The following is a 27,895-nucleotide window of genomic DNA, read 5'->3' as shown; positions in this document are numbered from 1 at the left end:
CCCAGGGAGTTGTAGCTGTCATGCAGCTGTTACAGGAGGCACTATACACAGCTGCGATCCACAGGGCCCTGGGCTGGAACCCAGAGTAGAGGGCGGGCTCCGGTTTCCCCCAAACCTCCCAACTCCTGATCAGACACAGGAGGAGCAGACCCAGACTGTGGGTTCCACCAGAGGGGAAGATCACTGAGGTGAGCAAATCCGCCAATAAGCGCAGGACCCACCAAGGTAAAGGAGGAACTTTGTCACAAGGGGGAGTATGGGAGTTTGTTCTCTCTTCTCTGCCCCCTCACAGGTCTCGAACACGAGCCATGACATCCCACCGTTGCACCAGCCCCCTGCTGTCCATAAGTGTCTGGAGTCTGATGCTGTCCAGGCTCTATGCTGTACATGTGATTCCTCTGAACCTCTGGAGGTGCTTGCCAGCTGGAGCCCAGGAAGTAAAATTGCTGTGCCACATGCATGGATTCTATGGGGATGGGAGCAACCCCTAGCCCTGCAGCGTTGCTACCAGTTCTACGCTGCCAGCAACTCCTAGGGTTGCCCTTGGGAAAGTGTTGCTAATTGCACGCAGAGCGCCACCGGGGAGTCACTCAAATTTTGTTATAAAACTAAGACCATCCCAGACTCCATCTCATTCTTCTGTAAGCCACTGAGGTCTCGTACAGGACACACACCATCAAACACATCCAGTAACAGCCTCCTGGATGGTAGAAGGTGTAAGGAAGTCCTGGTTTCCCCCGCTGTTTGGAGAACAACCATGGCCCCCCTACGTGTCATCACTGTTGTCAGAACCCAGATGCCTCCATTACCCGGAGATGAACTGCAGCTGTCTCTGATCACACCAGCAGGCAAGAATATCACGTGGTTCCTCGTGAGCTGGGAACCGCTGAACTGGACTTTAGCTGGACATGACTTGATTTAGCCAGGTCCCCCTGACTGGGTAGTTCCATTAAAGGGCACATTGTGACAACCTCATGCCAACAATTTGGTTTAAATTCTATGGGTACATTGCCATTTTGGAGAGATTCCATGAGTCCAGATTGTACAGAATGGAATTGGGTCAACAACAAAAAAATAATTTTAAATTTTGACTCTCTGATCGCAAACCTCGCTCCCCTCTGATGTTTACAAGCCCCAATTTGAGGACGCCATGTGTTGAAATTGGATCAACAAGAACCAATTTGGTTCTTCAACCTCAGACTTCTCAGAAGGAGGTTCAAATCCACTTAGAAGGCATGAATATCTCTCACATAGTCCCTGTATGCGCTCCCTTGATTGGGATGAATGGGTAAGAATGTGGCAAGGGGCCAACCATGTAAATAGAGTAACAAGGGAATTAAGTGGTTGGATTGCACCTGTAGGAGCAGAAATCTCTTTAGTCGATGTTGCAAACATAGAAGTTCTGGCGAATAAACTATCATATGCCACTGAAAATCTAGGGAAGATGGGAACCCTATTAACAGCATCTGTGAAACAGTTAAGTGAGGAACAGCAGTTAATAAGTAAGATATTTCCTGGGTGGGAAAGACTCTTAGAAAAAGATGAAGAGTTAATGCTGTCTAGTGTACAGTCCCTCCAGGATAATGTCTCATTGACCTCAGCATGTGAGCAAGCTCGGGCTCTCACCCAGAGCATAACCATTGGACTGATTCAGCAAGTCACAGTAAGACAAATTCTCATGGAGGCAATCAACTTGGTTCAGCTCCATGTAATGGAGAAAGAATGACTCCTCTGGCCCTGGTGGAGACCAGTTAACAATTCATACAGTCACCACCAGAAACGCTTGCAGTTATTCCCAATAACTGTGGCAGGCAAAGAAAGAGTGATCCACCCAGCAGTCCCACTGGGACTGCATATTAATGATAACTCAGCAATGTACTCCAGAGAGCCTAATAGTTGGGCCTGGCAGAAACATAATGTGTGGAACACAGTGAATGTAAAGGGATGGAGGAGAAAAGAGGCTTTGGGCTGTATCTGTGATGACCAAGCGTTGGAGGAACACGATCAATGCTTCTTCCCACATCCTAGGAGCAAGTCTCACTGTTCTTTTGATGTTACCCAGGAAGAGGGGCCTGTTATTGTCTATGCTGGTAAAGCATGAGTGTGTGTAAGAATGAGAAGTAATATTGTATTGATTAATGGACACTGGATTCAACCCATGGTGCCTTATGTTAATTGCTGTTTCTGTAACATAACCACCATTGTTAGTTGTGATATTAAGTTTACTGTGCCTATATGGATTGTACAACGTTTGAAAGCCTATCCTGAACTCTATAAGGAGGTTCCCCCCATTTCACTGGGAATGGGTCTCACTTCCATGAAGGGACTATTAACTCATCCCTCTTTACAAGCTGAGCTACAGAGGCTCCTAACTTTGGGAGAGACGGGCAAACTCGAGATTCAGCACCACAACCAGGAGATCTCTAGGCTGGCAGCTACAGTTAAAAACACAGGCCATCACTCCTGGTGGGAGACTTTGCTTGAGTGGAGCCCCAGTGCAACAGGTCTTTTGAATATCATGCTTCACCCCATTGTGGAGATCATCAGTTTACAAATTATATTAGCAATTGGTCTCGCTCTACTGGTTTGCTGGATCCAGCGACAGATGCGGAGGCTGCAATGGATTGAAGATCAGACCCGGTACCAAGAAGTAAGGATGTGATGGGGATACTTGTTCAGCACAAGCACCCCCTTCAACAGGGGGACCTGTCACCTAGCAGCTCTGGGTTCTTGGGGGAACCAGGCGCAGTATCCAGCCTCTCTGACTCATGAAGGATCCCCACTTCCCAGCCTCTGCTTGAACCAAAACCAATCAGAAGAAAGACTTACAAGAATCAATGAAAAGGCAGCGGGAGACACACCTGAAGCCCTCCAGACAAGGGCGACAGGATTAAGGCAACTCCCCTAGTCTCATTTGCATCGAAGATGGACAGGGAGGCACCCCCATTAGCATACAGAATGGAGAACAGTGATTCCAAGGCAAGAACTGCACAGAACTCGGGGACCAGAAAAGCAGGGAAGCAGTGCATAATGGGGGATCTCTGCTCCAGACGTTAAGACTCATAGAAAGAGTCTTAACTCCCCCGCAGCTCAGCAGTTATCAGACCAATTCTAGTAATAAATCCTTGATTGGTATCCAAAACAGTGAAGCTGCCTAATTGCATTGTGAGCTCCCTTGAAGGAACATCACCCACAGCCAGGAATGAGCAGCTCCCATGATCTAATCTGAACAAAACAACTTTGGTATCTCCCTTGTTTACCCATAAACAAACCTAGTGTTCTCCCTTGAACCATTGTTGTTTCCCTACAAAAACCCCTATCCAGGCTCAAGCGTGTTCTGATGCCTGGATCCAATCTGCGTCAATTCCATTGGAACTTCATCTTCCCCTGACTGATCCTGCTGGGGGCTCTGCCTGTCTCCAGCACTTCGGACCCTCAGCTACCACTGCCATTTGGGACCCCCAACCGGTTCAAGCTTCATGGAGTGCTGAGAACCCAGCTCGCTCTCTGTTTTTTTTCTACTCTCAGTACAGCCTTCTGACCCTGACTTGTGGGATCAGTGATAGTTTTCTAAACCTGACTTTTGTAATCAGCTTTAAGCTAGATTTAATATTGTAAGTGTTCTCAGAGTAGCAGCAGTGTTAGTCTGTATCCGCAAAAAGAATAGGAGTACTTGTGGCACCTTAGAGACTCATAAATTTATTTCAGCATAAGCTTTCGTGAGCTACAGCTCACTTCTTTGGATGCATAGAATAGAACACACAGACAGGAGATATTTATACATACAGAGAACATGAAAAGGTGGAAATATGAAAAGATGAGCTTTAGCTCATCTCAATTGATTAGACTCTTCCAGTTGGTATGCGTACTTCCACCTTTTCATGTTCTCTGTATGTATAAATATCTCCTGTCTGTGTGTTCCCTTCTATGTATCCGAAGAAGTGAGCTGTAGCTCACGAAAGCTCATGCTGAAGTAAATTTGTTAGTCTCTAAGGTGCCACAAGTACTCCTGTTCTTCTTGTAACTGTTCTGTTTGTTCGCTCCCCCATGGTAATTACCTGGCAATAAATAACTTTTATTTATATAACTTTAACGCTGGTTGCTTCCCTCTCTCCCTCCCTCTCCCTCTTTTGTGTTCTTGGCTTCCCCATTTGCTCTGCAGCAACGCTTCTCGTACCTAAGCTAAAAATCCCTGCAGCGCCCAAAAATCCTGTGGGGTTTGTTCACCAAGTGGGTTACTACCAGAACACCTGTAACGTGAAAGTGGGGATAGGGATGTGCTCAACCTAGGACACAGGAGGGTGGCAGCTTGGAAGTGCTGCTCGACCCAGCCCGTTGAGTCCAGGGGCATATAAGGATGAAAGCTTGGAAGTGCTGCTTGACTCAGTTGGCTCAGATGTGCTCTGTTAGAGAGTGTGTGTGTGCACGCGCATGCACACCTGATCCTGTGACTGGAGAAACCCACCCCGGGGGAACCTAGGTCCTGCAGGATAGCTCCAGTGGGAGGAAACTTGCAGCAGGGAGAAGTAGAGCTCCACATGAGAACACAAGTGGCACATTGATGGAATTACAAAAACCTCCCCCAGAAGAGTTACCCTAATAAATGAGCAACCCCCAAAGTAACAGGCAAATTTGGTAACAATGGGTAGGCCGGAAAGATTGAACTCAGGACCTTTGCATTTAAAAGCATGAGCTAAAGGGAGAACTGCATGAGCTTGGATGGTATAGTAGAGTCATTAAGCTCTTTAGGGGCCTGGTCACTAACAGGATGAAAGGCCCCACTTGCCTGACTGTGGGTCACAGTGGGTGCCTATGTGAGCATTGCTGCTGATGGAGTCATGCATGTTCTGGCAGTGGCAGTTGGTTTACAAGGGCTCCCTCGGTGGCAACAGTTCAGTGGGCTCCAATATTCTCTGCTCACTAGAAAGCAGCCTGAGACTAAAACCACACATGCTAACAGAGCATGGGCTGTCATGGGCTGGTCGGACTGTCCCTGCACGCAGCTAGAATTCCTTCCTGCTCTAGTTTTAAGGGGTGTGTGTGTCCAAAATAGAGGAAGGGAAAGGTCCTGGAAAAGCTCTCAAAGGGACCCAGGAGATTCAATTAAACATTGTGGAGAAGGAACAAGATGGGAATTTCCCTCCAGCTCTGAGATCTCAGTGCCAAGTCTCAGCCCTCCAGAGCTATACACCCCTGACCAGAGGGATTTAGAAAGGAAACACTCAGAGACTCCCGGGGTGACAAGACCTAGCCACACCCCCCAAGCACTTAGCAGCATACTGCCCACCATACAACCAGTGAACAGGGCCGCCCACAGCGGGGGGCAAGTGGGGCAATTTGCTTCAGGCTCCAGCCCCCGCAGGGGCCCCCGTGAGAGTTTTTCGGGGCCCCTGGAGCGGGGTCCTTCACTTGCTCCAGGGGCCCCGGAAAAGTCTCGCGGGGCCTGGGCCCCTGGAGCTTCTTCCGCTCCCGGTCTTCGCCGGAGGGGGGGGTCCTTCTGCTCCGGGGCAGAAGGACCCCCCACCTCCAAATTACCACCAAAGCGGGACGCGCCACCGAAGTGCAGCCAGGTCTTCGGCGGTAATTTGGCAGCATGGGATCCTTCCGTTCTGGGACCTGCTGCCGAACTGCCCCGAAGACCCGCTGCAGGGGCCCCCCACCGCCGAATTACCGATAAAGACCCGGCTGCACTTCAGTGGCGGGTCCCGCTTCGGCAGTAATTCGGAGGCGGGGGGCCCCTGCCATGGGTCTTCGGGGCACTTTGGAGGCAGGTCCTGGAACAGAAGGATCCTCTGCTGCCAAATTACCTCTGAAGCAGGGGACCCTGCCGCCGAAGACTCCAGGCCCCCAGAATCCTCTGGGCGGCCCTGCCAGTGAATAGGGAGGTAACATGAGCCACATGGTGCAGCCAAGACATGCACTTTGGGTGTCTGGTTTCAGACCTCTCTCTCCCTCTGAGAGGGGTCTTTCAAGACAGGACAGTCTCACCCCGAGTTAATGAGCTCAGAGGGCCAGATTCTGATCTCACTGATGGTGGGGCAAAGTTGAAGTCACCCTCTTGTAGTCCATGGAGTTACATCAGTGTGACTGCAGAGTGACAGAGATCAGGATGTGGCCCCAGGATTCCTGCAACGCTCACTCATGGCACCATGTCACCCCACTGAATGCCTCAGCCCTTTGCTTCTCATACCCTTTGCAGTGACCTCTCCCTAAGCCTTGTCTACACTACGGAGTTTTGTCCACAAACATCAGCTTTCGTTGACAAAACGGTGGAGGTGTACACACTGCCATGCCCCTCCCGCCAACAAAACTCTCCTGCTTTGCTGACAAAACCCACCTCAACGAGAGGCGTAAAGCCTTCTGCGGCAAAGTTAAATCGATGCAGTGTCAATGTAGACACTGTGCTTGGTTATGTTGCTATAAATGGCCTCCAGGAGGTGTCCCACAATGCCAATCCTGATTGTTCTGGTCAGCAGTTTGAAGTTCTCTGCCCTGCACTCAAGTACACAGACACCTGCCCCTGGCCCTTTAAAGGCCCAGGAATTTTTGAAATTCCACTTCTTGTTTGCTAGATGCAGAGCTGTCCATAGTGGCTCCACACAGCAAATGCTCTCCTGCTTGGAGCACATCTGAGTTGTTGGATCTGCTGGGTCTGTGGGGAGATGAGGCTGTGCTGTTCCAGCTCCTCTCCAGCCATAGGAATTTTGATACCTATAGTCAGATTTCTCATGGCATATTGGAGAAGGGCTAAGAATGGGACACACATCAGGGCAGTGCCAAGATAAAGGAGCTGAGGCAGGCGTACCAAAAGGTGAGGGACTCAAACCATTGCTCTGGTGCTGCATCAAAGACCTGCTGCTTCTATAAGGAGCTGGATGCCATCCTAAGCAGTGACCCTACCTCCACCACCAAGAGCCTTCTGGATACTTCGGTGGGGCTGGAGACAGCAGCCAGTGGACTCTATCATGAGGATGAAGTGGTAGACGAGGAAGTGGAGTTGGAAGATGAGATGGGACAGGCAACACAGTCACCTGGTACCATGGTGAGCCAGGACCTCTTCTCGACCCCGGAGTGTTTGGGCTAATTCCAGCACTCTGGCTCTGGTGTGTATGATGCAGGAAAGGGGAGCTCTGGCAAGTGCTCGTTTTGAGTTGATACTGCCCAGTTACATGAGGTAGAGTAGTCCTTTGCCTTGTTGTATGCTAGAAGTGGGTTAAGGGATAGAAACGTACAAGATTAGCTGTGTTTGGATCTGTTTCACATTCCCCTATGCAGCTAAGTACTATGGCAGAACAATGTGTTAATAATGCACATCAAGATTTCATGGGAATCCTCCAGAGAGATCTCTAGGAAACTTTCCTGGAGATACTCGCCAATCCTCTGCCAAAGGTTCTGTGGCAGATTTGCTTTGTTCCTTCCCCCATTGCAGGAAACTTTCCTGTGCCAATCAGCAACCACTTGTGCAGGGACCAAAGTGGCACACAGGCAGACAGCATAGGGACCCTGGCCTGTAGAAAATGGTAGCAGAATTTACAATATTGTCCCTAGTTGCTTGCAGTGATCCCCTTAAAAAAACCACCACGACCCTTGCCCCATCTTGAACGCAGTCCCCCCAGGCCAAACTCACCATATTTAGGGCATTCACTGAGCTGTGTGCTTGTCAAGGGACAGTGAGAAAGAGGTGCATTTTACCGTTATGATTCGATGCTCTGAGTGCACTAACAATCATGCTTCTGTTTATTGTTTGTTGTGCTTCTGCAGATGTGGCCTTCAAGGGAACCCCCAACACACCGGCAGAGCTCATTGGCCAGATAAGGACTTGACCAAGGAGAACATGTTTTGGGAGGTGCTCTAATCCTCTCATGCCACAGAACAGGAACACAGAGTGTGGAGGGACACAGTTAATGAAAATTTATAAATAGATAGGCAGGAGAGGGAACAGGGCCATGAGTGAATTTTGGTGGGCCAGGAGCAGATGATAAAAGTGATGGAAGGGCAAATGGAGATGCTGATGTCTCTAATAGCGCTGCTGGCAGAACACATGCATACTTGCCACCCCCTGCAGCCCATACAGAACTGCTCACCATGCCCTCCCCAAATTCCTCCCACACATTTCTTGCATCTTCCTACTCCGTTGCAGTACCCCATTCACTCCACTCCTTCGGACAGCTTTCTAAATGATAGCTGGGCTTACACACAGCTATGAGAACCTCCATCAGGAGAGTGCCCTTCTCAGCATTATGTCCCTTTCAACAAAGCATTTTCTGTGTGCTGTTTATTGGTAATTGATTATCTTTCAGATAGTGCTTTTGATTAATCTTTATTTGTCTCCTACATACAGTTATTGCTGATGGAATTAATACCTAGTGGCAACTGGCACATTTGCAGACTACAAATCACGGTCAGGAAGCAATCATCAACCTTTTCATGCAAGGTGGCAAGTCAACAAAGCATGGCAGAATGTTTTATAGAAAGACACATTAGTGGCGCTCATAGTCAAAATGTTGCCTCAAAGTCTCCCTGACTCAAATAGCTCCCTGTTGCGTCACTTTAATAGCCCTGGCATCTGACTGCTCAAAATCAGCAGCCAAGCAATCCGCCTCCATGATCCACCTTGGGGAAAACTTTTCACCCTTAGCCTCACAAATATTATACAGCACACAGCAGGCTGCTGTGACCATAGGAATGTTTTCCTCATTTAGATCTAACCTGCCATAAAGACAGCGCCAGCGAATTTTTAATCTGCCAAATGCACGTTCAGCGGTCATTCTGCACTTAACAAAGCCTATTGTTGAAGTCCATGCTCCTTGCTGCTGTCCAGGTTTCTGGTGTAAAGCTTCATGAGCAATGGAAGCAAGGGGTACGCCAGGTCTCCCAGGATCACAATGGGTGTTTCAACATCTCCCATTGGAACCTTCTGATCTGAAAACAGTGTCCCTGCCTGAAGCTTTCTATACAGGCCAGTGTTCCTGAAGATGCGTGCATCAGGCACTTTCCCTGACTACCCAACGCTGATATCAGTGAAACAACCCCGGTGATCCACAAGCACCTCCAATACCATAGAGAAGTACCCCTTTCTGTTGATGTACTCTTTCGCAAGATGGTAGGGGCCAAAATTGGGATATGCGTGCCTTCTATTGCTCCGCCGCAGTTAAGAAATTCCATTGCTGCAAAGCCATCTACTATTTCATACACATATCCAAGAGTCACGGTCTTTCATAGCAGGATGCAATTAATGGCCCTGCACACTTGCAGGAATGCAATCCCCGTGGTGAACTTCCCAACTCCAAAATGATTCCCAACTTACCAGCTTCTACACAGCGATCACCAAACACCAAGAGGGCAACTCTCATTCTGGTGTCCTTGTGCTGCAGTGTTGAGGCAAACTCCACACACAGTTCAAGGAAGTGGCTTTGCACGTCCGAAAGTTCTGCAGCCACTGCTCGTCATCCCCGAGCTGCATCACAATCTGATCCCACCACTCAGTGCTTGTTTCCCGACCCCAGTAGTGACAGTCCACTATGTGCAGCTGCTCCATGAATGCCAAAAGTAATCTGGTGTTGTTTCTTTCCATGGTACTCAGCAGGGCAGGCACCTCGGATTCCTGTTCAGATTGGGTTCTCATGATGATGTACTGCATGAGCAGCCGTGATGTGCTTATAACAGTGACCACAACAGTAGACAGCAGTGCGGGATCCATCCTTTCAGGCAGAGAGGGCAGGCACACAGTAAACGGGCTGTTGAAAAATGGCGCGAAATGTAGTCGGAAGACCACAGAATGATGAGACAGAAAAAGCTACATCATGGGACATTGAGCCTGCATCCGTGATCCACCACGATCCACTCTGCCTTCCCACAACTCCTAGCTGCAGAAGGTGGCGAGTAACACACGGGGATAGCTAGCTACCCACAGTGCACTGCTCTCACTGCCAATGTTAGGGCACCACGTGTGGACGCACTCTACCAACAGAAGAAGCCTTGTGAGAACATGCACAAGTGATGTAATTATAGCGGTTTATAATTGTTGGTGTTACTTGTGTCAACTTAACTCTGTAGTGTAGACTTAAGGCTATCTTAAGTGACACAGTCTGCTCTCTTTGCCTGTAATTCCTGCTATAAAGAGGACAGTAATTAATTGTTTGCCAGGCCCCTGGAGGTTGGACAAGAAGGAATTGGACTAGTTTGCAGGAAAGGAGATGTAGAGTGAATATTAGGAATAACTTTCCTAAGTAAAGGAGTTCAGCTCTGGACCAGACTCCCAAGCGAGACTGTGGAATCCCCGTCACTGGATGATTTTAAGAACAGGCTGGATGAACATCTGTTGGGAATGGTCCTGCCTCACTGCAGGGGCTGGACTTGATGACCTCTCGAGGTCCTTTCCAGTCCTACATTTCTATGGCTCCCCTCCCATTGGCTCTTATGGGGACTGTATGTACCCAGTGGCTGGCCATTTCTATGGAGAGACTAGTTTGGGGCCCCTGGGGAGGTAGGTGCAATGGGGTAGTCAACCACCCTTCACAAGACCGCACCGGGGCCACCTCTTGAGAGATGCTGGGAAGCTGTTGGGCTCTTCTTGGCTTCAATGAGGCAGGGGAGGCAGTGTTGCTAGTGGATAGCACCAGACTAGGCAAGCTAGGCAAAATTCTCACTCTGCTACTGCTTTTCAGTGTGACCACAGGCAAGTCATTGCCTTCCCAAGCCTCAGTTTCCCCTCTGTGAGACAGGGGTAAGGACACTGACCTCCTTTGTGAAGCACTCTATAAGAACTAGGTATTCCTCTTATTGTGATGCTCAGCCCCTTTCAGGGTGAAGTGCCACAGGAGCACAGGAGGCTGGCAGGGGCTGTGCTAGGAACAGAGGAGAGCTCCTGGCCTGCAGTGCAGCATGCACGGGGGGAAGTAGTGCTGTGAGCTCCAGTGCACACAAGGAATTTTCCCAGGGTATCACCATTATACAGACACCTGACCTGGGAACCGGGTGCTGAGGTGCTGCGAAAACTCGAGACTATGGCACCAAAGGCAGCGCCTCCTCTCTCGCCCGCGGAAGCTGGGGCAGCCAGCATGATGGCTTCTTCTGCAGGCTGCTGGCTACTGGCCTTGGCACGGCCAAGCCCCTTCTCTTGGCCTTTCCTCTGAGCACATGAAATCAAAGGGAGCGGAGCAGGTTGGAAAGGCAGCACTAGAGCCCTGGGCGGGACTAGTGTAGGGCCCTGCAGCGGGACCAGGATCCCATGAGGCCCACAGGATCCGCTGCCATATTAGCAGGAGTGGGTGTTGTGGGGTGGGATGGGAGCAGAATTCAATAGACCTGTGCAGGCCTGTAGGCAGCCAGAGTGGAGAGATCAAAGGAGAGCAACAAAAAATAACCCACCTTCCATCTGGAGCCAGGATCCCAAGATGAGCTAAGTGCAGCACAGAGCCAGGATGGCGAGGGACCAGACCCACATGTTATGAAGGGAAAAACCCTGGGAGCTGAGCTCAGCACAGAGACGGAGCCACCCAGCCCAGATTGCACAGGGATCAAGGACTGGCCCTGGCCGCCCGCCCAGCCACAACAGGCCATTGAGAAAACGAGGGGGAAAGACAGAGAGAACGTCTGTCCCCAGGGGTGAAAGTAGAACTAGGGACTTACTGGTACGGGGCTGGGTTGGGGCCGGCTCTGGCCCCTGGAAGGGGTGGGGCGTTGGGCAGAAGGGCAGGGTTGGGGGGTCAGAACCAGCCCTGGCCCGCCCTGTACAAGTAAGTGCCCTCCCCTCCTGCACCAGGGTAACAGTGGCAGCTGGGGGCTCCGGCGGCTATTTAAAGGGCCCAGGGCTCGGCTGCCGCTACTGCCCCAGGCCCTTTAAACCGCATCTGGAACCCCCGGCCGCCACTGCTACAGCAGGGCTCCGGGGGCTATTTAAAGGGCCCAGGACTCTCCTGCTTCTTCTGCACCGGCCCTTTAAACAGCCCCCGGAGCCCCACTGCAGCTACCCCAGGGCTCCAGCAGCAGGGTTCTGGTGACAATTTAAAGGGCCTGGGGCTCCAGCCACTGCTGGGAGCCCCAGGCCCTTTAAATTGCCGCCTGGAGCAGCCGGGCTGCCCTGGTACGACACACTGGCTTGCTTTCACCTCTGTCTGTCCCGCTCACTGGACAGACAAAGAAACTGCCTGAGCTCACCTGCTCCAGCAGGAAATACAGTCAGGTTGGGCAGAACCAGCTACTACTGTGTATAATCGACGGTACTCCCTGCAGTGGCTCCTGGCCTTGGAGCTGTACTCTGCCCCCTGACAGGCCTTCTGCACCCTTCCCAAGAGCTCCCCACACTGGAGACAATCTGGGAGTGCAGTAGCTAGCTAGCTCCCCCTAACAGCTGCTACGCTGGCCGACACCAAGGACCTCCAAAGCTACAAAGCAGGAGCTGCTACAGTGTGAACTAAAGAGCCAGGCTTCCAAGATGGGGCTGTAAGACCCATATCCTCTGTGTTGTGGGTTGGAAACGGAGGGCGACCACTGGGTTACACTGGGGCAAGTTTTATTGCACCTCCTGCTGGAAGAGTCTGGGAGTGCCCCAGAGCTAAGGCTCCTGCACCGTTTGCAACAGTGCAGCCTGCTGGGAGAAGCCAGCATTGCAGTCCACATGCCCCCTGCAGTGGTGTGGAATTGGCTGGTGCCACACAGACCCATTGGTTTCCCCACTCCATGCCCCAAATGCTCGCAATAGAGCATCCTGTTTAGCTTTGAAAGCAGCCAGGCCCTGGGCCTGCAGAAAAGCTGGGGATGTGAGGTGGGGGATGACACTGCCCTTCCTCCGATCTCCTCTCACCGCGCATGTCCCCAATCCTGCCGCCTTTCCCTAAGGCAGCACCAGGGCATCCCCCACTCGCAGCTCCTCCCAGTGGGCTCAGAGGGATGGGGACAGGACATGGGGAGATCAAGCCCTTCGGCTCCACTGCATGGGCCCAAATCTGCCCCCCCAGCCATTCCCAGCTAGTGCCTTCCCCAAGGCAGACAGCTGAAGTGGCAGAGAGACTGTAGAGGGGTCAGAGCGCCAGCCCTCTGCTCTGGGGCTGGGGGAATCAGAACATCCAGCCACTTGCTCAGGGGCCATGGGGGAAATCAGAGCACCCAGTCCTTTGTTCAGGGCTGTGTGTGTGTGTGGCGGGGGGGGGGGGTGTCAGAGCACCCAACCTCTTGTTTGGGAGTCATGGGGGGGTGTCAGAGCACCCAGCCCCTTGTCTGGGGCCATGGGGTGGTGTTAGAGCACCCAGTCCCTTGTTTGGGTGCCATGGGGGGGTGTCAGAGCACCCAGTCCCTTGTTTGGGAGTCATGGGGGGGTGTCAGAGCACTGAGCCCCTTGTTCGGGGGTTATGGAGGCGGGGGGGTTAGAGTGCTCAGCCCCTTGTTCAGGGCTGTGGCGGGGGGGTCGGAGCATTTAGAACCTTTGTGCAGGGGTTTCCTGTCACTCTCACAGAAGCTGAGGGAAATCAAGGGCTGGGATTTATGGGAAGGGGCTCAAGCCCTCAGGGGAGAGGGCCAGGCCCCAGTCATCCTGGGGAGCGAGTCTCTGGAAAACATTGCCATGTGTTCTACGGATTCATAGATCCATAGACTTAAGGTCAGAAGGACCATTATGATCATCTAGCTCTGACCTCCTGCACAATGCAGGCCACAGAATCTCACCCACCCACTCCTGTAACAAACCCCTGACCTATGTCTGGGTTATTGAAGTCCTCAAATCCTGTTTTAAGACCTCAGCTCAGAGATCCTCCAGCAAGTGACCACCGGCACCCACGCTGCCAGAGGAAGGGGAAACACCTCCAGGGTTTCTGCCAATCTTGCCCTGGAGGAAAATTCCTTCCCAACCCAAATATGCAATCAGCTTAAACCCTGAGCATGTGGGCAACACTCCCGCCAGTACTCAGGAAAGATCCACGCTCCTAAATGAAGAATTCGGCCTGGGCTCCCTTCCTCCTCAGCTGGGGCAGAGGGCGTGGTGCAGGGAGGGTTGTTCATAAACAGATAGCTAAGGTTAATGTTTCTTTTACCTGTAAAGGGTTAACAAAGAGACCAAACACCTGACAGAGACCAATCAGGAAAACGATTTTTCAAAGCTCAGGGAGGAATGTTGGGCTGTGTTCTTTTTGTCGGCTCTCGGCTATGAGAGGGATCTTCTATCTTCAACTCTCTAATCTTCTTGTTTCCCAGTTATAAGTACAGGTATAAGACTAATATAGTTTTATATTTGTTTTTATTACAGTGTTGTGTTGCTGGAATTGGTTTAAATTGTATTCTTTTTATGAATAAGGTTGTTTATTCATTTTTTCTTTAAGCAATTGAGCCTGTATTGTCAACCTGATACAGAGCTATGTTTATGTGTTTTTCTTTCTTTATAGAAAGCTTTCTCTTTTAAGGACCTGTTTTGAGTTTTCTCTTGGGTAGGCTAAGGAGACGGAAGGGAAGGGAAATTCTCTTTGTGTTAGATTTATGGAGAGTGAATCGTGAGCCTCAGTGGGAAGAGGGGGGGGAGGTAAATTGCCCTCTCTGTTTTGTAACTCAAGGAGTTTAAGTACAGTAATCTTCCAGGATAACCCACGGAGGGGAAGGCCTGGGGAGGAGTAAAGAGAAGACAAGGGGAGGGTTATTTCCCTTTGTGGTAAGACTCAGGGCTTCTGAGTCTTGGGGTCCCCCAGAGAAGGTTTTGGGAGACCAGAGGGAGCCAAGCCCGGGAATCCTTGGCTGGCGGCAGCGATATCAGATCTAAGCTGGTAATTAAGCTTAGAGGGTTCATGCTAGCTTCTCAGTTTATGAACGCTAAGGTTCAAATCTGAGTAGGAAGCTACGACAGGGTGCACAGTGCTGGGGGTGCCCTGGGCGGGCGCTCAGCCCTGCCCTGACTCTGGGACTGGCCTGTAGCAGGGGTGGCTGTGGCATCACTAGATGGCAAAGGCCATGAGGTCCCTCCCTCCCTCCCTCTCACTGGCTCTCACATTCCCAGCCAGAGTTGTCTGTCACAGGTTGGCCTCTCCATCCCTCTTGCAGTGGGGCCAGGGGCCCAAAGGCTCTTTATGTGATGCCTCTCTCTCTAAGTGGACTCTCAGCAGCAGAGATCCTGGGCCTGCATGGTAGGCTTAAGCCTCTGCCCCCGCAGCTGTGACTCCCTCTGCCCAGCTAAGCCCCAGGTGCAAGGGAAGGCCTGGATGAGTATGGCTTTAAGGGGCTGTCTCTGTGGTGAGGGAGGGCATGCTCCCAGCTGGGCGCTGGAATGTCAGAACTCAGCACTGTGGGCAGCTGCAGGGCCCTGGCTGGGATTCCTCCCTATCACGGCTCCCCACAAAGGGAGGGAGAAGATGCCATGAGACCGAGCAGAACAAAGACACTGGCATGCTGGCTTCCACACCCACACTGGGGGAATTCTGCAGTTTGTCTCACTCAGCGCTCTGCCTGGGGGTTAATCTATTGCAAACCGTGTCTCCTGCACAAACCGGCTGCAGCTGGCAGCCCTCCCCGACCCCCTGCCTGGCAGCACCCTCACTAGCTGGCATCCCACGTTCTTCCCAACAGCCACCGCTGCTGTGCTGGGAGAGGGTGTGGGAACCAGCCTCACAGCGACTCCTGCTGGCTGACACTGACATAGCGTTGCCCTGACACTGAACAGTCCTGCAGGGGAATCTAAGGCACTGATACAGCTGGAAGACTTTTCCACCCCTGCCTAGCAGTGCCCGGGAGGCCTGGAACAGCTTGGGAGCTCCCCACCCCTGCCCTAAGCAGTGCCCGGGGGCTGGAACAGCTGGGAGCTCCCACCCCTGCCCTAGCAGTGCCCCGGGGCTGGAACAGCTGGGAGCTCCCCACCCCTGCCCCAGCAGCTGCACCGGAGGTGGAACAGCTGGTTAAGACTCCCACCCCCCCTGCCCTAGCAGTGCCCGGGCTGGAACAGCTGGGAGCTCCCCCACTTCCTGCCCCAGCATGTGCCGGGGGCTGGAACACCTGGGAACTCTCCCACCTCTGCCTCGCAGTGCCCCGGGGGCTGGAATGGAGGGAAGGAAGGCGTTAGTGGGGGCACACTGAGTCTGGGGCTGTCTCGGTTTTAGCGAGGCTGGGGTTTTTGCCAGCGTAAGGGGGCAGGTTCTCCAGGCTCAGCACCCACAGTTGGCGTATCAGATTTGTAAAAGATCAGCAACCCAAAAGTGCTATGCCCTTCCGATTCAGCCAGCCAGCGACCCCTTCGTGAGGTTACGGGCTGTCCACAAAGAACTGCAACAACCCTATTGTCCAGTTGGGGCAGGCTTTGGGTTGCTTGACCTAGCTATGCTCTAGGTCCAGGCACCTTTGCCTGGAATGACCCCTGGGCTCTAACCACAGCAGGCTGCTGCCCCACACCACTCTTAAACCCTGGTATTGCTGCCACCACACATCTCTGCTGGGAGCTGAGCACTCCAGTATCCTAACTACAGCATGCCAGCCCGCACCCCCTTCAGGCCTGCCTGTGCTCATGCCCACCTACAGCCAGGGCCCAGGCTGCCCTACATCCTGCCTGCCTGCACCCTTGTCTCATGCCTACCCAGATCCAGGTCCCATGTCCACCTGCACCCATGCCTCCTGCCACCTGTCAATCTTGGGAGCCACACAAGGCTCTTCAGGGCAGGATTCACGCTTTGATATATATTTGCAGAGCACCCAGCACAAGGCCTTGATCCTGACAGGGCCCCCGAGTGCTTTCACCCTATAGATATTGGAGCTGGCCGGACAACACCCATCAGAAGAGTTTTCCATTGAAAACTGCAGTTTTGTCAAAGTCAAAACATGTGGCAGGAATTTTTGACAGGAAAAAGTTGAAACAAATTGTTCAACTTTCTCGTTTCGATAACGTTCATTTCACTTTCACAAGGTAAAAATGAGTCTCTTCAAGTGTCTCATTTCAATTCAATTAATTTTGACTGATGTTATATTTGAATCTTTATTTCCATTGTATATTTCGATAGATCATATTTATCCCCTGTATGACAGTGAATAGTTGAATGTAATATCAAAGGCAAAATTATATGACTCAACATTACTGGAAGGGCACATTTATATTAAAATGAAGCATTGCAATGATCCCAAATTCAATGTGGGGGAGTAGGGGAGAGATGATCTGTTTTGTGGGAAATTTCATTCCAATGCGGAATGAAAAATCATTTCATAATTTCCCATGGATGGCAATTCCAATTCCCAACCAGCTGGAGTCAATATTTAACAACCCAAGAAGGCCTGATCGGGGGACCCGCAGGAGGGTGGGGCATCCTGGCTGCAGAGCCACGGGCTGGATGATTCATCTTGCTGCTTTGTGACCTGTGAGATGCCTGTCTGCTCTCAGAGGAGAAAGGCCTTTGAAAAGGAGCTGCCGTGCAAGGAGAATAAAGAATTTGCTGGGGGGAGGGGCACTGCTTACTTTTTAAATAGGGGACTCATCAAGAAAAAAGAGCGGGAGGGGAGCTCATTGTCTGGCAAGCTCTGGGGGGCTTGTGGAGGGTAGAAAGGATCAGCAAGAGGGGTGATTTTCCAGAGGGACGGGGCCAAATTCATCCTGGTTATAACGGCAGTGATGTCAGTACAAAAGGCCTGAAAGACACTGACCGTAGGCAAGTCACTTCCCCTTTATACACCTGTTTCCCCCCCACCCTTCATCTGCCTCCTCCACTAGTCAGACTGAGCACTCTTCAGGCAGGGTGCACGTCTCCCTGGGCGCCCTGCCATGGTAGAATGACAGTGGGCAATGGGGCAGAAGGCAGATCAAGTTCTATCCTGCACGCAGGGAATGCAGGTCGAACGGGGGCGGAATTACCTTCTGTCCTGGCCAATAGGGGGCAGCACAGAGAATAGAAGAGGTAGGATAGGAAGCATTTACAGATTATGGGAGCGGGGAAAACACTGGGGTGATAGAAGGTACAGAAGGTCCAGTCTTTGTGCCAGGGGAGCAGACAGCACAGCTGGCACCAGTACCTCACCAGAGGGGATACAGCGGGAAAGGGAGAGGAGGCAAAGTCACCCAAACCCTGCCTGCTGCAGCAGGAGGCAGAGGGTCCCTTGCCATAACGGTGCTCCCACAGCCAGTGTCGGGCGACACAAGAGAATCAGCACAGTCTGAGGAGCAGGCAGCACTGAGAGTGGCCCACAATGCAGGAAAGTGTCTGACCAGCAAGCCAAGGGCCCCAGGGGGTCAGAGTCCGGCTGAGTCAAATTTCTTCACACACACCTGTCTGCCCTTACACACACACACCCCTCTGCCCTTACACACACCCCCACTACCCTTACACACACACACACACACCCACCCACCCTTCTGCCCTTACACACACACCCATCTGCCATTGCACATGCATACCTGTCTGCCCTTACACTCACACCCTCCACTACTCTTACACACACACACACACTCGTCTGCCCTTACAACCCCCAACTACCCTTACACACACATACCCGTCTGCCCTTACACCCACACACACATCCATTACCCTTACACACACACACCCATCTGCCCTCACATACCCCTCTGCCCTTACACACACACCCCTCTGACATTACACACATGCACCCCACACGGCCTCTCTGCCCTTATACTCCCCCCCCACACACACCCTCTCAGCCATTACACGCACACAGCCATTCCAGCTGGAGCATCTCAGAAAGCCTAGAACTTTCTGTCTTGCTTATAACACAGCCCTGTCACCAGGATTAGCCCACTGCTGGAATGAAGCTCTGCCTTCCAGGGTCTCCCACAGTTACTGCTTTTGACGGTGGGTTTGGGGAGATAAGTAACATTTATATTGTACCTTTCATCAGAGCATCTCAGCTCCCTCTGCCTGAAACCTGCACAACACCCTCAAGAGACGAGCTTGGGAAGTGGAACTTAAATTCGTAACTCTAACAGACACTAAAAACCAGGGACTTAACAGAGTTGTACGCTGGCTTTGTGGCCCATTATAACAATGTGTAACACATCTTGCTGCCTGCTAGCTCTAGTTCTCTCACCACCACAGAGGTGTTCATTACTCACTTTATTTTAAGGGATCTCTTACATGTGTGAACCCATATGCTTAACAATCTGTCCCTCCTTGTACTTAGCTCAGATATTCTGGTTACCTTCTCCAGACCCAAAGATGAGCTCTGTGTAGCCCAAAAGCTTGTCCCTTCCACCCACAGGCGGATGGATAGCTCAGTGGTTTGTGCATTGGCCTGCAAAACCCAGAGTTGTGAGCTCAATCCTTGAGAGGGCCATTTAGGGATCTGGGGCAAAAATCTGTCTGGGGATGGGTCCTGCTTTGAGCAGAGGGTTGGACTAGATACCTCCTGAAGTCCCTTCCAACCCTGATATTCTATGAACAGTAAGTTATTACCTCACCTACCTTGTCACTCTCATTGCACCTCTTTAACAAATGGGGAAGCTGAGGAAATGATTCATTCAGAAATGAGAGTAGACCCCACATGTTCTGGCTCCCAATCTCTTGCTCTATTCATTCGACAGCACTGCCTCCCCCTCTATACACAGGTTCCTCATCCCAGAGAATGAGGTCAGATGGGTAGGCATCAGGGGTTAACCATTAAACAGGAAGCCTGCAAGCAAGCTGGGTTTGTTGGGCCCCCAGGGGAGGGCAGGGCTCGCATCCTTTTTGTAGCTATGAACCCCATCGGGGATGCAGCAGGGGGGCCATGTCATGGCAAACCCATGGGACCTGAAAACTAAATCATCCACTGTGGAACAGCTAAACAGTTCAGCCCTAAATAGGTCAGTGACCAGAAGCTGTGGAGACAACTTCCCCAGGGTGGGCGAGGCCGGAGAGCAGGCACTCCCCTTGGCATGTGACAAAGGCAGCCAGCAAAGAGCAGGGCAGGGGATGGGTAGGAGGGGAAGCTGCACAGGTCTGTCTGGAGACCCTGTTCTGTCCCAAGAGTAGCCATTGGGGGCAGGTGTGATCCTAGGGATCATGAGTATCCCCAAGTGGATCTCCATCATGGTCTGGATCTAGCCATCTGATCTCTCTATGGGATGGCTAAGGCACAGCTCACCACGACAGCTACGCCCCATGGCCAGAGCAGCCCATGTTCAGACTTGCTGAAGAGCAAGACCCCAGCACTAGCGAGCAAAGGAAGCCAGACACCATGGCTGGGTAAGGCGTGGCTGGGGAGAGACCATCACTCATTGCTGGCCTGATCCCACAAAAGGCGGGAATCAAGTGCATTTCCTTTACTGCTGTCTCCTTCCCCCACATCCTATTGGCAGACAGCATCTGTGGCTTATTCAGTCACTCTCCCCACAGCTCCCTGGCCTCTGACTGGGCTGGGAAAGTATCTGCTGGCTGGGGCAGTCTGGAGCTGCTTCACCCCAACCCAGTTTTCTCTGCAGATGTTCCCAGTATAGACCTTGAAAGGCCCCTTGTCCCTGAGTCCTGCTTCACCCCAGCATCCACATTGTTCATTCACAGCAGCAGCACGACTCCCACAGCACCCAGTGGGCCAGGGTGTTCTCAGGGCCAGCTCTCTGCTAGGGCTAAGGAGGGTGTGTGTGTAAGGTTTCCCTACAACCCTCTTGCTGTACAGTCAGTTGAATCAGACTAGTGAAGGGCCTGAACCAAACCCCAGCTCTGAATCCCCCCGGATCATTCTCCAGAAGTTTGGAATCAGAGTCAAGTGTTGCTTCTCTGACCGTTCCTGCATGGAATAAGCCAACAGCTGCCCTGCACCCTCAGCCCAAGCTGTGCCTCGAGCTACTCAGCGGGGCTGGGAAAAGCTACTTCTAACTTGGGATCTTTACCATGGCTTGCACTGCTCTGTGCTTCCTGGGTTTGCCTGGGACAGGAAGGGGAAAAGAGAACACTTCTGCACACAGTGTCGCTGATCCAGCCAACATCGGAAGGCCCTACGGATCCAGTGATGGAGATATTTCCAAAGCAAAACGTTTCCCGTAAACATCACAAAAGCTGGATGCTGCTCAGAACCAGCAACTCCTCCAGGGTTCCCCAGACTTCAGTAAGAGCTCCCCACACTGACTAGGGTGCTGGTTAACAGCCCTGGTCTGTCCACAGACCAAGTAGATCATAGACAGCAGCCTGGAGCTGTGAGCTATGAGCCCCAAGCTCCTCAGCCAAGATACCCCAACCCCAAACCTGCCGGCTCGTCCAAAGGAAATTCAGCTTATGCAGATTGTTCCCTCCAAGCCTTTCTGCAAGACAAGCTGGGAAGTACTAATTGAGCTGAGCCCCACCACAGGCCAACCCAAGCCAGCATGCAGGGCCAAAAGGCCCCCTATAAGCCCAGCTGCCACTCACCTGTTACTCTCAACAGACATTCACAGATCAGGTCTCTTACCACTATTATCCCTATCTATGGGCATTTTCACATGCCCAACGAGAGCCAGGCCCTCCGCTGGGTTGATGGCATGCTGCAGAATGGTGAGGACAAGAACATCGCCCCTGTAGAGCTCCAGGAGTTGTACAAAGGAGGACGAAGCTGTTCTACAGAGGGGGCATTCAAGCCACCCAGCCTTGGCCAAGGCTCCCAGCAGCAGAGCCAAGAACGGAAGCTGGGTCTCCTGATGCCCAGCCCTGTGCCCTACCCACTAGACCACAGCAGCATGTGCATAGCTTGCCCTTGCCGAGACGTTCTTTACCTTCGGTTGGCGTACTGGAGTCCTGCCAGGCTCCAGGTGCAACTCCCCTCAGGCAGCAGGCAGCACAACCACAGGGCAGCTGGCAGGCATCTCATCCAGCTGAGCTGCTGCGTGCTCATCGTGTCCGTCTGTGGGGCCAGAGCTTCTGAGCTCACGCAGAGTCCTTGATCCTTCTTGAACTCAGCCGATCCACCCGACGTGCTCGATGCTCAAGGATCTCTCATTGAGAGAAAAAGAGAAGCCCCCTTGGCACAGGGACTCGCGAGATGTATAGTGGCTCAGTGCCAGGCCTGGTCGGAATAAAGCCCAGGTTTAGCTGGGATCAAGAAGGAGGAGGCTGAGCTTGCAGGGATAGGGGGAGAGAACTCAGATCAGCGCTGCCAATCCTCCCTGCACGGCCCTGCAAAACAAAAATAATAACTGGAGTGAAGTCGCTCTCTGCATTAACTTGGCTGGGGCTCCTGCAGCAGCTGGGGGAGGCTCCAGCTAAGCTTAGAGAGACAGCAAAATCACCAGAGGAGAGATCGTCTCTCTGTGCTGCAAACTTGCAGGAGAAAAGATGGGCCACAGGGAGGGAGCGCCAGCTTCTCTCACCTTCCAGCGCTCTGGCGCTTCCTCAGGGCACAGGCAGAGGGGCTGGGGGCTATTGCAAGCCAGCTTTTTCTCCTCTCGCACTCTGCCCAGCGTTGCTCTACCGCTGGGATGTTTGGCAAAGGGAAAAGCGATTAAGGGCAGCTCAAAGTCCTGCCCCCTTCTTTCGACTGGATTAAGGAACCCAAACAATCCCAGAGGCTTTTCAAAAGACGAGCGTTGCTCTCTCCTCCTTCCCACCCCCCACCCCCTCTCCTTCATGTTCAAGACGTGGACTGATTTCATATTCCCAGCCTCGCTAAGCAGCAAGGGGAGGGGGAAGCCACTTAGATCATATACAGAGCTCACTTCTTTCTGCTTCCCAGATCCAGCCCCCCACAGAGAATCACTTCCTGGGATTGCTCGGAAAGGATCCAATTTTCCTCTTCCACAGCTGGCTGCAATGGCTTTACTCCTGTAAAGGAGAGAGGCCAAACAGGAACCAGCTGCTAAACTTGGAAAGGTGAAGGGGGAGGGGGCACAATCTGGGCTAAATCCCATCTGTGTAGTTCCATAGTGCTCCACTTACTTTGATGGTTGTCCTCAAATTTACATCAGCTGAGGTCTGGCTCCCTTTTGGCTGGATCTGGCTGGTGTAAATCAGGAGGAATGAATGGGGTGGTACCAGCATGCGAGCAGAATCCGGCCTTTTGTTTTCAATAGACATCACCAAATGACTGCTTGGCCTGGGGACTTTCTTTTCTTTCCTTTCTCAGGCAGGAACCACTTTGTTGCTGGAAATGTGCAGCCCAGGAAAAACAGCTCCTCAGGTGAGAACAGATCCTGCCTCCCAGTTTCAAACCAGTCACATGAAGGAGAGGTGCCGTGCACTCAAGGTCGGGGCCTTGGGGCTGTCACTGCAGGACAAGCAGGGGTGTTAAGTGGGTCCAGGGAACATTAGCAGGGGAGGTGCTGTGAGGATGTGTGTTTCTGGCCATGCTGAACCCCTTTTCGTTTGCTTTCCGTTCTCTGCTGCCAGATCACTGGAAACAAGAGGATCTTTATCCTTCAGGACATAATCTCAAGCCAGTCATTTTCTGTGCTGGTCCCTTCACTGTTACTGGAGGTAAAGAAGAACCTGGATCAAAACTCCCCTGATTTAAACTCTCTGCAGTGCTGGAGCTGGCTCCAGAGCCACACATCCCTGAATCCTGACCTGCATCCAAATTGTGCCTCACCCCCATTTTGAGCATTGTCCAAATCACCTACACCCTCACCCCATGCAAACACCACTGGACTTCAGACCCAGGCTATGGCCACACTAGAGAGCTTACAGTGGTGGCTGCAAACTGCAAGCTCTCCAGCATAGCCATTCTGAGCCAATGGGAGAAAGCTCTTCTGTCAGCTTAATTACTCTGGTCACCGTGAGCGGCAGTAGCTATGTTGATGGGAGAAGCTCTCCCACCCACATAGCGCTTTCCACACCAGTGCTTGAACCGGCATAGGGAATGTCTTTCAGGGGAGTGGCTAATTCACACACTGGGTGACATAAGTTATGTTGTTTTAAGCTGTAGAGTAGCCAGAGCCCTAGAAGTGGATCTGAGCTTGGTTGCCTGGGTTTAACACAATCAGGGTCTTGCTTCTCTCTTCCTGGATTCTCCTACTGCAAAATCATCAGCACAACATCACACACCTGCCATGGCAGGAAGATGACAGGGAAACTAATATCCGCCTGTACCATGCAGGCTTCCGATGACTTAACCTGCCAGATGCAAAGGGGGGAGAAAACATTTTGAGAGGGAGTCAGCATTAGCTCTAGTTCCCACACAAACATCCTCACCTCAGCAATTAGCAAAGGCAATGTGGATCTACTTCTATTGCACGAAAGACTGGAGAAGTGGCTGAAAGAACCATGATGTGCCAGGTAAACAAATTGAGGTTTAAGTCGGAGAGATGTGAACCCTTAATTGGGTTTGAAAGCGACTCTTCCTTGCTTGCTTTCTATATTTGCTCAGCCCCAGAGTTTTGTGCTTTCATGGCAAATCCACTGTGCTCGCTGCAAAAGGAAACTCAAACTGCAATAATTCTGTGAGCAGTGGAGTCAAAGAAAGAGCAACAAGCGAGGGGGTAAGACTTGGAGAGTGGGATGCTTGAATCTCCATCAAATATCTCTGTGCCCCAGTCTCAGCCAGTGCACATGACTCCTGGCCTCTATACTGGAAACCTGCCCCTCCAGGCCGAGGGATTCCTGCAAAGGCTCCTCTACAGCTGCTCTCTTGCTCACAGCTCCTCCAAATGGTTCAGAAGAGCTTTAAAAAAATCCCACCCATGGGTGTAGATTGGGAGGAAGGGGATGGAGGTAGACGGCGAGCCATTGCCCCCTCAACTACAAGCCTCAGGCAGGTGTGGAACTTGCTCCCCCCCCCCCCACACACACACATGGCCTCGTTGGACTGACTGGAGCTGCCTCCCATAAATATTAAAGTCAAACTACACCTATGCTGCTTTTTTCCTAGGGTTACGTCTACACAGCAAAGCAAAACCCGCAGCTGGCCATGCCGGACGTGGGCTCATGGGGCTCACGCTGTAGGGCTGTTCATTGCTGTGTAGACTTCCAGGTGTGGGCAGGGTCCTAGAGCGCGGGCTCCAGCTTGAGCCCAAGCACCCACACAGCAATGAAACAGCCTGAGTTGGCTGGAACAGGCCAGCCACAGGTTTCTCTTTGCTGTGTAGCTGTACCCCTAGAGGGCAGCAGTTCCTCAAGAATCAGGAGCCAGCCTAAGGGAGCGTGGGGAAAGACTGACATTTCTACATGGATTCCCACAGGCCTGGGAGCTATGGGGCGGTTTCTGTGGACAGCGGGTTGTTTAGACTGTCAGCTTTCTGGAGCAGGGACTGTCTTTTTGTTCTATGTCAAACGGGGTCCTCCAGGTGCTACCCGTTACAGCCTGGCCTGTACCACTGTACAGTCACTAGTCGGGGTCCCATGCGCTTCCAGGCCTTTTGGGTCAGGCCAGAATCTAGTCACTGTTCCTAGCACACTCCCAGACTCAGTCCTCTTGTCTGACACCCGTCCTGCTGCTGCCCAGCCGCCCTAAATCCTTAATTCAGTGTCAGAGATAGGGGGGCTGGAACAGTTTGTATAGGGCTGAGAACCACTGAGACAAACTGCAAACCCTGTATATGATGGAAATCACTCCAGGTCGGGGGGTGCGGTAACACCACCAGCACGCCTAGTTCCAGCATCTATGGTCAGAGACGTCACAATCCTTCAGAGCTCCACCTGGGCTGGGAGCACAACAGGCTGCAAGCTGAACCCCTTCAGGGACAATGTGGCAGGAAAGCAAGGCCCACATACTTAGCAAAGGGCCACAGTGATCTTACTCTGAAAACATCCCCGTTACAGAGCTTTGGAAAGAGAAGTCCTGAGACACCCCATCCACGTCTGATCTCACACCTCCCGGCCAGTCCAAGGTATGTCAGCATCCCAGGCTGGGCAGAGTCCTGGCTGCTCTCACTTTCCTGCAAGTCGTCCTTAAGTGTGGAGATGGGGATCTTGTGCTCCCCCAAACTGCAGGCAACATGGTTGGAAGCCCATTGGTCCATGGGCTGGGCTAACAACTGAGAGTCATACAAAGGCAATGGCCCTAGAGTCCTGTCTTGATGGCTTCCTTGGGATGGTCCTTCTGTGAGGTATCGAGCCCCTTCCCGGCTAGGACAGCTGTCTGTGAGGCAGGACACCCCAACTGAGACGTGTGTTCAGCACACAGAACAATATGATGTTCATAACTGGATCCATCGTGCCCAGCTCTGTCACGCTGCCACTACGGAAATAAAAGCGTAATGACAATAATAAAAGCATCCATTTCAAGTGGCATTCAAAATTCAGTGAGGACCTTACTCCTGGCAGGTGAAAATAAGAACATAAGAACAGCCATACTGAGCCAGACCAAAGGTACACCTAGCCCAGTATCGTGTCTTCTGACAGTGGCCAACGCCAGGTGCTTCAGAGTGAATGAACAGAATAGGGCAATTATCACATGATCCATCCCCTGTTGTCCACTCCCAGCATCAGGCAGTCAGAGGCCTTGGAACACCCAGAACATGGAATTACATCCCTGACCGTCTTGGCTTATAGCCAGCAATTGACCTGTCTTCCATGAACTGTATACTTCTTTACTGAACCCAGTTACACTTTTGGCCTTCACAACATCTCCTGGCAGCAAGTTCCACAGGTTGATGGACCACTGTGTGAAGAAGTACTTCCTTTTGTTTGCTTTAAATCTGCTGCCTATTCATTTTATCAGGTGACCCTTGGCTCTTGTGTTACGTGAAGGGGTAAATAACACTTCCCTATTCATGTTCTCCACACCATCCATGATTTTATAGACCTCTATCATATCCCCCCTCAGTCACCTTTTTTCTAAGCTGAACAGTCCCAGTGTTCCTAGGAATGGCTGCTGCGATACCAGACAGGTAGTGGCATCCAAACCCCACATGCTCTGGACTCCTATGCACTCTTGGAATGCAGTCTGGTTCTTCTCTATCTATCTAGGCAAGTGTGGCCTAGCAGACACAGCACTGACCTAGAAGAGCTGGGTTCTATTCCCAGTATTGGCCTGCTAGGTGACCATGAGCAAGTAATGTGCCTCAGTTTTCGCACCTGTACAATAGGAATAATGATATCCCCCTCCCCCCCAAAGTGCTCTGAGATCTACTAATAAGAGTGAGGTGTTATGATCTATCAGTCCCTACCCATTGTGGTGGTATAATAGCTCCTGACAGAGTTATAACCCTCCGTCCCATTGGTGACAGATCAGTGTCCAAGATCACACAGAACTATATTTTGTCATCCAAGCTCCCTCATGATGGCAAAAGTCCATTCCCCTGAGACACATATCCTTCCAGACACCTGGATCAACCATACACCTTCAGTCTGAATTATGTTTAGCTTTGGTTACAGTAAATACAGGACGTGAATGAACAGACCGTAGTCTGTCCACAAGCGAGCACAGCATGCATGTCTCCTGAGTAGCATCCTGCAGCAATTCTGGAAACAACATGGCTGCTTTCTTGGCAGATGGCAAGAGTCCTTATCCATTTAAAGGTACAGTATGTGGAAAACAAAGGCACCTCATTTTCAGTGCTACCTACGCCACCGTGGCAAAACAGCTGTTGTGTCAGAGTCTATTCCAGAGAGGCTTAGATTAAAAATTAAATGCCAATTCCTCTGCTGCCCCCCAGAGTTTACTCCAGGAGAGACCAGGAATCCAGGTCATGGTCTGCCACTCCAAGCCTTGTACTAGGCCAGTTTATTTAAAAAGAGATGCATGACAACACTTCAATGGCTATTGGGCAAGATGGTCAGGGATGCAACCCTATGCTTCAGGTGACCCTACATCTCTGACTGCAGGTGTGGAAGACAGGGGTGGCTCCCTCCACAATTGCCATGTTCTGTATATCCCCCGCACCCTCCCCCAGCTCTGGTACAGGCTTCTGTGGGAGACAGGATACTGGGCTAGATGGACCAGGGTCTGACCCAGTATGGCCGCTCTTCTGTTCTTATAGATAAAATCAGCAACATTTAATCCACTTATAAACAACACTGACTTGCTCTCCAGATCCCAGTGCACAGATTGCAGCATAACAAGGGCCCATAGAGGCTGGATTTTATGTTCCTGTGATTCTGATAATTTCATC

At 51.7% G+C, this 27,895-nt stretch overlaps 1 protein-coding gene across 4 annotated transcripts in view; it reads right to left on the bottom strand.

Annotated features, from left to right (window-relative positions):
- Window positions 1-22,432, bottom strand: part of EMID1 (EMI domain containing 1) — a 106,591-nt gene extending 84,159 nt beyond the window's left edge. For all 4 annotated transcript variants that reach the window (XM_032764634.2, XM_032764633.2, XM_032764635.2 and 1 more), the window contains exons 1-2: window positions 22,220-22,432; window positions 21,626-22,025 (exon numbers count right to left, since the gene is read on the bottom strand). In XM_032764634.2, the coding sequence (XP_032620525.1) occupies window positions 21,626-21,744 (119 nt within the window). In that variant the 5' untranslated portion in view covers window positions 21,745-22,025; window positions 22,220-22,432. The remainder of the gene's footprint in view (window positions 1-21,625; window positions 22,026-22,219) is intronic.
- Window positions 22,433-27,895: the final 5,463 nt, after the last annotated feature.

This window comes from Chelonoidis abingdonii, chromosome 22 (assembly GCF_003597395.2).
Source record: "Chelonoidis abingdonii isolate Lonesome George chromosome 22, CheloAbing_2.0, whole genome shotgun sequence".
Lineage (NCBI taxonomy): Eukaryota > Metazoa > Chordata > Testudines > Testudinidae > Chelonoidis > Chelonoidis abingdonii.
Note: the sequence above shows the minus strand (reverse complement) of the source record. Positions and strands in the feature narration are given on the sequence as shown.